General features: G+C 34.8%; 1 protein-coding gene across 6 annotated transcripts in view; it reads left to right on the top strand.

Moving 5' to 3' along the window:
* Positions 1 to 12,461, top strand: part of FASTKD1 (FAST kinase domains 1) — a 32,786-nt gene extending 20,325 nt beyond the window's left edge. For all 6 annotated transcript variants that reach the window (XM_065931705.1, XM_065931703.1, XM_065931707.1 and 3 more), the window contains exons 9-15: positions 768 to 882; positions 5,618 to 5,746; positions 6,447 to 6,578; positions 6,948 to 7,061; positions 10,352 to 10,490; positions 11,628 to 11,742; positions 12,277 to 12,461. In XM_065931705.1, the coding sequence (XP_065787777.1) occupies positions 768 to 882; positions 5,618 to 5,746; positions 6,447 to 6,578; positions 6,948 to 7,061; positions 10,352 to 10,490; positions 11,628 to 11,742; positions 12,277 to 12,372 (840 nt within the window). In that variant the 3' untranslated portion in view covers positions 12,373 to 12,461. The remainder of the gene's footprint in view (positions 1 to 767; positions 883 to 5,617; positions 5,747 to 6,446; positions 6,579 to 6,947; positions 7,062 to 10,351; positions 10,491 to 11,627; positions 11,743 to 12,276) is intronic.
* Positions 12,462 to 12,831: the final 370 nt, after the last annotated feature.

The following is a 12,831-nucleotide window of genomic DNA, read 5'->3' as shown; positions in this document are numbered from 1 at the left end:
ATTGCAGTGGCTCCTCTTGCTGCTGGGAGCCCAGGCTCTGGAGCTCAGGCCCAGCAGCTGTAGCCCATGAGCTTAGTTGTTCCATGGCATGTGGGGTCTTCCCAGACCAGGGATGGAACCCGTGTCTCCTGCTTTGGCAGACGGATTCTTTACCACCGAGCCACCAGGGAAGCCCCAATGATGCTTTTTGAATTATGTGAGAAAACAGTCGCTTACAAAATCAATTATATATATCAGAATATGGCTTTTACTTAGAAGACAGTATTTCTAATAAGTGAAAATAAAAGTCTCTCTTTTTGCCTAGCATAGTGCCTGCCGTTTATTAAGTTTTGGATGAATGAATTTAAAAAAACGAATGAAAGAAAAATGAAGTCTGATTATTATTATAAATTTGGAAGCTTTCTTATTATATGATGAGTCTATAAAATGCACTTATATCATGGAAATTAGTGATACTATCTTGTCATTTCAATGACTAAGGAATTCTGGAACAGTATTTTATACTTATAAAATCAATTTGTATTTTATCCGATTTATTTTTTTCTACGTTAATATTTAGAGTTACTAGAGATTAGTGATGGAATTAAATAGATAATAGATAGGTAGAGAACTTATTAACAGTGATACATGTGTCATTTAACTGTGGGCATGTTCATTTGACTATAGGCATATTAGATAAAGAGTTCTACTTAGGATAATAATTAGGCTAAATTTTGTTTTGTTTTGCTGAGGTTTAAACAGTAATTTTTTTGTTCTATTTTTTACAGATTCATCCTTTTGCAATTCTTGCTATTATTCTTCCATTCAGCACCCTGAACTATGATCCACCTCAAAGGGATGAATTTTTTGGAACTTGCATTCAACACCTTCATTCTTACTTAAGTAGGTATATCGTTTAGTACTACATGGATGAGGAGGTTGGAGAATACTGTTGCTGCTACTCTTAAGACATACCGCTTTTTTAAAGGATAACAAAAATAGCCATGAGTTTTATACCTTCAAAAAAAATGTTTTGGATCCATTTTTAAAAACTTTTTTATTATGATAAGTGTCAAAATTGCATTAAGAATTGAACAAGTAGCACCTGTGAACTCACTAGATAGATTCAGTAATTGTTCACATTTTATCATATTTCCTTTATTGTTTCTCTTGCTCTCATTTTTTCTATGCCATTTCAAAGTAAGTTGTAGGCAATGTGACTCTTTACATCTAATTGCTTAGACACACACCTCCTGAGAATAATGATCTCCTAAGCCACCACAATACTGTTATCACACAGAGAAAATTAATTGTCCCCTGGTATATAATATAGGGCTTCCCTGATAGCTCAGTCAGTAAAGAATCTGCCTGCAATGTAGGAGACAGGGTTGGAAGATCTTTGGGTTGGAAGATCCTCTGGAGAAGGAAATGGCAACCCACCCCAATATTCTTGCCTGGGAAATCCCATGGACAGAGGAGCCTGGAGGGCTACTATCTATAGGGTTGCAAAAGAGTCAGACATGACTTAGAGACTAAACAACAACAATATGTAATATACAATCTATTTTTAAGTCTCCCTCATTATTCCCAAAATACCTTATTTACAGTGATTATTTTGGACACAGGATCCAGTCAAGGTTCACTCATTCTAGTAGGTTATCTCTAACATTTTGCCAGATTTTCTCTGTGTGTTTGTGTGTGTGTATGTCTATCTGTGTATTTGAAGAACCATTTGAAGTGCCAGCCCTAAATGCTTCAGATTTAAGGACATTCTCCTGTGTAACCACAATGCCAGTATCACACTTAAGAAAATGAACAAGTACCACTTACTACCTAGTATTAGTCACTCAGCCATGTCCAGCTCTTTGTGACCCCATCGACTATAACCTACTGTCCATGGAATTCTCCAGGCAAGAATACTGGAGTGGGTAGCCATCCCCTTCTCCAGGGGATCTTCCCGACCCAGGGATCAAACCGTGTCTCCTGCATCTACTGCGTTGTGGGCAGGTTCTTTACCTTCTAAGCCAACTGGGAAGCTACTGCCTGGTCAATCCATAATAAAAATTTCCCAATTGTCACCAAATTTTCTTTGATAAATTTTTTAAAGAAAACAATGTTGGGCTATATCACTTTCTCCCTATCTTTTTTTCTCTTGATATTTTTTTTGTAAAAGGGATCGGCCATTTATTATGGGTTGTGCCACATTCTGGATTTGTTTGAGTGCTTTCTTTAACTTCCTCCTCCATCATCTGTATCCTTGGTAAACTGGAAGTTAGTTATAGATGCTTAGTTAGATTCAGAGTAAACATTTTCAGCAAAAATGTTTTGTATGTGGTGCTGTATATCTGATATTTGTATCATTTCTGGAGACATGTAACATTTGATTGTTTTTGTCAACTTTAATAGTTTTGGCTTTTTTAAAATAGAAAACAAATATTTCTTAAGGTCCTTTATAGATACTTATTGTCAGAAAGGTTGTTGCTCTGGTGCTGATTATTATGTCTCTTTAAAAAGTCTGAATAGTGTTTTAGTACCAGAAAAAAGTGGAATAGAAATATTCCTTCCTACTACTGGCCTTAGCAGAAGCAGTATGTGAGGACAGCAAAGACATGGAATTATGTTTTTCTTTTCATTTATTTTGGTCCTGAATTGTATTTGTTTCTATTTGGCCTTAAAGAAAAAGGCTTTATGGGCCTTCTCTTCTCAGATTCATACTTCTTGCATGTCAGGATAATGTGAGAGTTTCAGAGGTGAAATGTCTGGCTCAGTAGTTGCTGCTTTTTCAGTCACTATTCACCAGGTACTTACTGTCAGGTGGTCGTTAGTCACTGGAGATACAGGAGAGAGTTAAAAACAGAGAGACTTTATCATCATTGAGTTTACTTTCTGGCGGAGTGAAACTGGCATACATAATAAGCAAGTTCATAAGGTCAAATGGTGATAAGAATCTAAGAGGACCAGAGCAGGGTAGGTATGTAGGATGGAGGACAGTGAGGCGGGCCAGATGGAGTAAGCAGATGTCATTGACCATGGATTGAATGAAGGGAGAGAGGAGCATCCCAGGATAAAGAAAAGCAAGTGCAAAGGGCCGTGAGGTGAGAACATGCTTGATTTCTTTGTAGGACAGCAGATTCAGTGTGGCAGGAATGGAATGGGGGAGACCAAGTTGATAGAAGAAGAAACTGGCTTTCCTCAGAACTTTTTGCTGTGCCTGGAGAGTAAGAAATAGTCATTCTGTTATCCAAGAAACAGATATTTAACTGAGGGCTTCTGTGTCCAGCATACGATGTTAGGCTCTATTTTATGGTATGTTTCTCTAGGCTTATAGACCTCTAGTTAGGCTGTGTGAGACAGTATAAATACATTAATGATGTCAGTATGATGTTCATGGACTGTGGTGTATTTTTTGTAGGATCTTTGTGCCAGATAGTATCTGACCTATTTTTGTGTCTCTAATAGACAAGTAAAATGCAACTGTGACATGTGTGTGTTTATTCATGTACAGATGTATGCATGTGTGGCATTCATATATACTCCCCTTTTAGTAATGGACTGTATATAGAAAGATGAGACTTGAAACTGAAAGATGAGACTTTGCATATGCTTTCTTGGTTGTTCAGTTGTGTGTTAACAACCAGAAGGAAATGAAAGTACATTCTTTTTTTTTTTCTTCTTCAAATAAGGGATATAAGAGATGAGAGTTTGAGAAGTACACCTTTGATTTTTGAAGACTTTACTGTGAAAATGATTGCAAAATTCTTGCAGACCTAAGGCTGAATTTTAAGTAATTTATGGAATGATACTTTTCTTTATTTTGAATAAACATTAGTTTTGACAGATCAGTTTTCCTGGCAGAGATCATCACATAACCTTGTTTGTGACTTGATCTTGCTTTATTAAATAAACTCAGCAAAACAATTGGAATATTTAACATCTTTTTTTTATCCTGTGTAAGAACATTTGCTGCTAATGGTTCATTTTAGGTGATCCCTTCCCTCTCATCAGAAATGTCTTTTGGCAGAGAAAGACAAATACCATGTGATATCACTTATATGGGGAATCTGAAGTATCATACAAATGAACTTATTGACAAAACAAGAACAGACTTGTGACATAGAAAACAAACTTATGGTTGGTTGCCAAAGGGGAAAGGGATGGGAGGGATAAATTAGGAATTTAGGATTAGTGGATAAAAACTACTATATATAAAGTATATAAACAAGTTCCTACCATATAGCACAGGGAACTGTATTCAGTGTCTTGTAATAAACTATAATGGAAAAGAGTATGAAAGAAGAGAATATATGTATATATTCTCTTTTTTGATATATATATATATTTTCATACTTTTTTCCATTATAGTTATATATATACTGAATCACTGTGCTTGTACCTCAGAAACTAACACAACATTGTAAATCAACTATACTCCAATAAAAAATTTTAAAAAAAGAGAAAAAGAAAATTCCTCTTGGATGAGGCAAGTCAGGTAAATAACTGCAATCCTTATACTCTGGGATACACAGTGTGGTACTGGCTGACATGTCAGGGAGGAGGTGCTAGATGAGACCTGATCTTCATACGTGTCTGTCCTCAGCCTGGAGGTCTGAGAACCCTCGAAAGCAGCGTAGCACAGTGGTTCAGACTCCAGAGCTGGACTCTCCCAAGTTAAATCTCACCCTCCAGTAGCCAATCATGCTGAGGCAAGTCATTCAACTTCTCTGTGCTTCAGTACACTTGGTTTATGAAGTGGAGATAATAATCATTCCTGTTGTACACTAAAGTGAGGTTTTGAATGAGGCAATATTTGTAAAGTGCTTAAAATGATTCTCCACACAGTCTGAGCAATGTTATCATCCGTATATAGAGACTGGTTATTTTTACATACTTTACTGACCTTTTGTTTCTTTTTTTTTTCCCTCCACGATATATAGGAGTTTTTCTTGAAAAACAAAAACAAACACGTGTACTTGAACATTAAAAGTTATTGTTAATCACAAAAACAGACATCTCAAGTTAATGATTTTAGTGTTTTTCTATGTGTGGTAAAATACAAGAGTTTGGGCTCACTGAAATTTTTCCTTTGATATGAATCTTAACTACCTAGGGCCAGTATCCTATTTTTCTTCATCCTGAATTCCCCTCTGGGTGCACTGTTTTAGGTGGTTGCAGTGGCTGATGGCTTGGTAGTATGGCCTTTTGTTTCCAGTCTTTCTCTTTTCAAGACCATTTTAAAGACTTTTATTGGAAGTATAATAATAATGCAAACATGTTTATACATCCTTTATATATATATATATATATATGCATACACACACACACACACACACACACGCACATATACATAGTGTATGTGGATTTATAGAAATTGAATCATGTAAGAAATCAGTACCCAGATCAAAAAAATAGAATATTATCAAGAGCATGGTAACCTTCTTCCTGGCTTGCTTTCCTGTTCTTCCCCCACCCAAAGGTAACCATTTTACTACCATCCTTACTTGTGACAGTATAGATTAATTTTGTCAAGATTGTGTTTGTATCATTTTTTAAAAACCTGGTTTTACCTGAATAAAGTATGTACTTACATGTATGTGAAGCAGCTGTACATTTTAATTTTTTTTTCTTAACTTTGTTTTAGGTGTATTGGATCCTCTCGTGTTAGTGTTTCTTGGTTACTCTTTGGCCACACTTGGATATTTTCCAGAAGATCTATTGAAGGCAATTTTTAACATCAAATTCTTAGCCAGATTAGATTCTCAACTTGAACGTATGTATCAACAATTTAATTTAATAAATTAGCACTTATATTTAAATCCAAGTTTCAGCTCTGCCTACCTACTTAAAGCATTTAAATGTTCATACTGACTTTTTTCTGTTTATTATTGTAGAATGTAGAACAGTATAAAATAGAAAATGAAAGATTATTCATAATCTTACCACCAAGTGAAACTACCACTTTTAATATTTTAGAATGTTTCTTTTGTCTCCTGCCTTCATATATATATGTAGATGTAGCTATATGTTTTAAGACAAAACTTGAATTATATATATATGTATTCACTTTTGTCTGTTGCCTTTTATCATTGAACTATATTTTGAAAAATGTTCCATGCCATTCCTTTATTTATTGATGTCATGATTTTTTTTTTAACAGAATCTGACATTGTCCTCATCTTTGTTTCCTTAGGATAAATTGCTAAATGTGGAATATTAGGTCAATGAATATTCTTTGGCAGTATTTTTTAAAATATGGTTTTAACGTTCATAATTAGGGAGAACAACATAGGTGTTGGTCCTAATGATCCCATTGAGTGTAATAATTTAAAAATATAGAACATGTATATACAAATGAAATGATTTTATAATATGAAAATAAAAGTTACATTCATTAATGGGGATAAATGAATGTGAAAAATGAATTGTCTTTGCTGAGTTCAAAGTCTATTAATGTATTTTTAAAATTTCAGTTATATGTTCATCTCTGAATATGAAGGTCCAATTTCGTCTTATGGAATTAAATAGAGCAGTCTGCTTGGAATGTCCTGAATATCAGATTCCATGGTTTCATGACCGCTTCTGTCAACAACACTATATTAAAGGTTTGAGTTTTCTTTGGGTCAGAAAGTAAAGTTTAATTCTAAAGCACATTATTAGGTAGTATGCACTGTTTTTATTGTTTAACCTATCATGACACCAGAGTTCCCAAGAGTGCCATAAGTTGTTTAAGGGAAACATTTTGTAGATGAAATTTGTGTTGTAAAAATTTCTTAATATTTAGGACACTAAACCTCTTTTGGTAGAGAGCCAAAGAACTTGTATTGAATTTAATGTCATTGCACATGGTATTATCAATACAGCAAGGCTCTTGTTTGAAATATTAATCTTTATTTTTTAGTTTGTAGATGTGGAATGATTTTCATTCAAAAACAGATTATTTTAAGTGAACTAATTGTTTTTATCTCATGAAGATTTTGGCAGTATGAATGGAGCACAACAGCAGATTTATAAAATGTTAGCAGAGGTACTGGGAGGAATCAATTTTGTGAAGGCCTCGGTTCTTACACCTTATTACTACACAATAGGTAAGTCTTTGGTAGGTTATTAACAATTTTCAGAAAATCAGACTAAATAGAATCATCTCATCAGTTGGAATTTTAAAACTTTAAAAAACTTATTTCATTATCTTGAAGATTTTCAGGGAATTCCCTGGTAGTCCAGTGGTTAGGACTTTGTGCTTCTACTATAGGGAGCATGGGTTTGATCCCTGGTCAGGAAACTGGGACATAATATATGTCCCAAGCCCATTGTATTGCCAGTTCGTATTTGTATTAATACCTCATGTTGTCAAGAAGCTTATTTTTATGTGAAAATATATATGTCATTAAAAATAAGATTTAATTGGTAATATTTGTATATGAAGATATGGTATAATTAATATAATTGTATGATTACCATTTAGTACCATTTAATACAATGGTATGATTACCATTTAGTACCACTTAGTACAATGGTACTAAGATTGGAAAGAAAACACTTACTTACATGATATATAACACATGCTTATAGAGAAGGGACAGATAACCAAAAAAGGAAAATCACCCATGATACAACCACTGTTTGCTTTTGATGTCTGTTTTTCTGACTTTTTTTTTGTTCATTTTTAATGACATTGTTTTCTTTGTAAATTTTACAAGGAGTACTTGTTATGTGTATAAGCAATATGTATCTTAAAAAGTCCTGATTTTTTAAAACCAAAATGACTTTTTATAGTATGTAACTTTGAAAGTGAAGTGAAAGGCCCTCAGTCGTGCCTGACTGTGACCCCATGGATTGTAGTTCATGGAATTCTCCAGGTCAGAATACTGGAGTGGGTAGCCTTTCCCTTCTCCAGGGGATCTTCCCAACCCAGGGATCGAGCCCAGATCTCCCTCATTGCAGGCAGATTCTTTACCAGCTGAGCCACAGGGAACCCAACTTTGTTTATATATTGTGAATATTTTTTCTATGTCAACAAATATAATTATCCAACATTATTTTTAGTGACTGTATATATTTCATTGAATGAGTATGGTCTAGTTTACTAAGGTTTTTTGCTGCTATGTGCATCTTTCAAACAATGCTGTAATTTCATATAACAATAATAATAGTAATTGATACACTCACATATTGATTATTATGTTAGACATTATTTAATTCTTTTATTTATTTTTGGCTGTGCTGGGTCTTTGTTGCTGCATGGGCTTTTCTCTGACTGTGGTGAGCGTGGCTGCTCTCTAGCTGCGGTGTGTGCGCTTCTTGTTGCAGTGGCTTCTCTTGTGAGCATAGGCTCTAGAACACGTGGGCTTAGTAATTGTGATTCCTGGGGTTAGTTGCTCTGTAGCATGTGGGATCTTCCCACACCAGGGATCGAACAAATGTCTCCTGCATTGGCAGGCAGATTCTTTATCACTAAGCCACCAGGGAAGCCCTTAAGTGCTTTGTATATAATAAGCTTATTATATCCCTTTAAGTTTTGCAAATACTGTACTTTTATAGATAAGGAACCTGAGACCCAGAGACATTGTTGTTTACCCAAGGTTATGTAGCTGGCCAATGGCAAAGCCAGAATGACTTATGCATTCTAGCTCCAGAATTCATTCTCTTAAAAATGAGAAAAGTATATTTCATGTTTCATAATTAACTTGAAGATGCTTCAGTGCCTCAGTTTCCCTGAAGAATAGATAATTAAATCCACTCTTTCTTCTTTTTCATTCCTTGTTTCTTTTTTCATTTTTCTTTTTTTTTTCTTGGTTTAAATACTTTTATCATTGTTTTTATTATGGGAAAAATTTCATACATATACAAAAATAGAGAGAATAGTATAATGAACCCTCATCCAGCATTAAAAATGATCAATACTCACTAACCAGAATCCCACGTGATCCTTTCCAAACAAATCACAGATAATATGTCATCATTTTCATCTCTACAACTATTCATAATAATTTCTTAATATTATATTGCTTATCAACATTTAAGTATTTCCGTTATCTTGTATATGTTGTATTTTACTGTTTGTTAAAATTGGAATCCAAATTTTACCTTTGGGTGATCTGTCTTTTTAAGTTCTACCTTTCTGTCTTTTTTCCCCTTACAGTTTATTTATTGAAAATGTTTTTTGTTTTTTCATATTTTGAACTTTTCCTTTTGCAGTTCTGTGATGTCATTCAACATGCTCCTGCATCCCCCATTTTTCCTGTAAACCAAAAGTTAGATCTAGAGGTTTGACTAGACTAATCAACTAGGTTAGTTTGGGGACAGTAGTGGTGGTTTTTTTTGCCAGCTCTTTCATAAGTGGTATGTGCTTCTTATTGCATCTTATCATAACACATACAATTCTAGTTGTCTTACTATTATTATATTAAGATTCATCTGTGTGTTTGTAGGTCATCAGTTCATCCATTAGGAAGTTTGCTCCTCAGCTTTTCACCTAATGATTTTAGCAGCCATTTAAATTATTATCTAAATGCATCATTCATCAGGGGTAGCAAAGTAGTGGTATTCTACATCTATCATTTCTTCTGCATTTATTAGCTGGAATTTGTCTTAAAAGAACTTTCCTATGTCACCTGTTTAGTTACCCGATGTACAGTTCATACAGGAAAGACTTGCCTGAATCTTTGTCTTTGCTAATTTTCTGATGAGTTGGTTTAGCTTCTCAGACTGTGAACAAGAGATTTAAAGGGATTGCGATAAAACTTCTTAATGTGATTTGGCTTGAAGTGAAGTGAAGTCTCTCAGTTGTGTCCAACTCTTTGTGACCCCATGGACTGTAGCCTACGAGGCTCCTCCATCCATGGGATTTTCCAGGCAAGGGTATTGAAGTGGGTTGCCATTTCCTTCTCCAGGGGATCTTCCTGACCCAGGGATCGAACCCGAGTCTCCCGCACTGCAGGTAGATGCTTTACCGTCTGAGCTACCAAGGAAGCTGTGATTTGACCTAGTGCAGTGCTAATTATAGCCTTCATGCTAACCAATAGTTTAGTAATATTTGCTGGTTGATTTTTATTGATCAATTTCAAAGAGAGGTGCTCTTGGATCACATAATAAGTTGGATAGGGACTTCCCTGGCAGTCAAGTGGTTAAGACTCTGCACTTCCACTGCAGGGGGCATGATTCTATGCCTAGCAGAGGAACTGATCCCACATGCCACACGGTGTGGCCTAAATAAATAAATAGATGAAACAAGTTGGATAATTAGAGAGGCACCTCATTCTTCATGTTTGTGAGTGTGTGTCTTTATATACATATATAAATATTTAAGATATATCTTAAAATTTTACCTATAAGAATTTACCTGATTCATATTGTTGGTTCCTGTGCTTCCTTATAGACTTTGAGTGTATCTTGGATAAAAGGAGAAACCCTCTTCCTTATGGAAGCCATAATACAACTTTGGAAAAACTGCCAAAAATACCCTTGGAATCAAATACTCAAATAGCTGGATCAAGACTGCCACCAGGAGCTGAAAAGTAACTTTCTCTTAGCTTCAGATTTTATTATCTGAATGTTAAATTTGACACAATTTAATGAGCTCAACTATCAAGGATTGTTTATAGTAGAATATACTCCTCATATATGTCACAAATTCTACCTACATACCTTTCCTTTTGTTGTTTTTTCTACCTTAATTGCCATCCTTCACTGTCCAAAGCTGAGCAATCTCTAAAGCACTAACCTTTCCCATTGTTCTCATTGGAAATAAATAGTATCTTCTTCTTTGGACCTCCCATGCCTCTCTACTTTTCTGAAAAGCACACTGCTGCTTCCCACACTGAATTACAGTTATGTGCTGTATATCTTATGGTCTTTGTTTGACTGTTTGTTGTTGTTCAGTCGCTCAGTTGTGTCTAACTCTTTGTGACCCCATGGACTGCAGCACAGCAGGCTTCCCTGTCCTACACTATCTCCTGGAGTTTGCTCAAATTCATGTCCATTGAGTCGATGATACCATCCAACCATCTATCTCATCCTCTGTTGCCCTCTTCTCCTGCCCTCAGTCTTTCCCTGCATCAGGGTCTTTTCCAATGAATCAGCTCTTAGCATCAAGTGACCTAAGTACTGGAGCTTCAGCTTCAACATCAGTCCTTCCAATGGATATTCAGGACTGATTTCCTTTAGGATCTCCTTTGGATCTCCTTACAGTCCAAGGGGATCTCAAGAGTCTTCTCCAGCACCACCAATCAAAAGCATCAGTTCTTCAACGCTCAGCCTTCTTTATGGTCCAACTCTCACATTTGTACATGACTGTTGGAAAGATCGTAACTTTGACTAGATGAACTTCTGTTAGTGATGTCTCTGCTTTTTAGTATGTTTGACTATAAGCTGTGTCTTTTTATTTTTATGTCTCTCACAGTGCCTTACATATGGTAGGTGAATAATAAATATATGCAGGACAGAGAAACACACAGATGAAAGCATGTAGATACTATAATTTGGTTTAATCTAATGGCGAGGATTACTTGTCATTACTAATTTAAGTAGAAAAATAACAGTATACTCAGTTGGCTTTTTTAGTTGATAAGGATACACCCTTGTTTCTGAAGTGTTTGTAATTACTCAGTTTCTCACTTTAATTTCAAAAGTAAATATTTATCTTTTTTACATAGGATCGCTTTGGAATTTTTGGATTCAAGAGCATTTTGTAGAAACATCCCTCATTTAAAAGGAAAATCTGCTATGAAAAAACGACATTTGGAAATTTTGGGCTATCATGTGATTCAGGTATGAAATACTTATAATTCAGCCTCTAAAAACCCTAGAGACATTGGTTTTACATGTATCCTCTTTTAAGTTGAAAGTTATAGATTTACCTTTTTTTTTTAATATTAAGAAAAGCTATATTAAAGTATCTCTGAAATAGAATACTCTCCATTTTTTTTTGAAGAATAGCAAATAAAAATCAGTTTTTAAATTGTCTGTAGACGATCTCTTGATTTTTATATTTATTTTACAATGAAGAGAGGCTCTATGCAGATGGATGGAGTTGTAAGAGAAAAAGGCTAGTGTATAAATATAAGACAGGCACATAGGAAAAAACGTCCATTCTTGCTATGTAGGAACTAGGAGCATGAAAGCTCTGAGGCAGAAAAGGGTCTTCCAGCTGTTGCAACCTTCCAAAAAGGGTTCAAAGGCTATGCTTATGTAAACTAACGTCTTAGGGTCTTACAGCTCTTTTCAGTATTCTTAGAAGCCTTCCCTGATCTTTTTTGTTGTTGCTTTTGAGATTTTGTTTAGACTACATTACTCATTTTACAGATCCCTCCTTTCGAATGGAACTCCATGGCACTGTCAACAAAGGCTGCTCGAATGGACTACTTGAGAGAACGGATATTTGGAGAAGGCAAATCATGATTGTAGCTTTTACTGAAAATTAGTTATCATGTTGTGTCATATTTGGACTAAATTTAATTAAAGCGACTTGATTCAATTAAAAGTAATAAGGTAGAATTGACTGATTTCTAGGTCAATTGAATATCTATTGAAATTAACAGACATTTTACAATTATTTTCTCTACTGTCTAGTTGGGAAACTGTTTAAAATTCTTAATATAAAAGACATATAGCTTTTAGGAAACTTAAATAGTTTGGCGTTCATTCTTTGAGTACATACTGTGTGCCAAGAACTATTTTATTTTTTATTTTGTTTTAATTATTTTTTTGTTCCAAGAACTATTTTAGACACTGGGTATACTGGAGTTAGTACAATATATCTTTCATGGGTTGAGTTAAACACAATAAATTAATACAATTCATTATATCAATATCTTAGATGATACTAAAAACTGTAGAGAAAAATTTGAACCTTGGTGG

The sequence above is a fragment of the Muntiacus reevesi genome, chromosome 3, assembly GCF_963930625.1.
Source record: "Muntiacus reevesi chromosome 3, mMunRee1.1, whole genome shotgun sequence".
NCBI lineage: Eukaryota > Metazoa > Chordata > Mammalia > Artiodactyla > Cervidae > Muntiacus > Muntiacus reevesi.
This window is presented reverse-complemented; position numbering and strand designations above follow the sequence as displayed.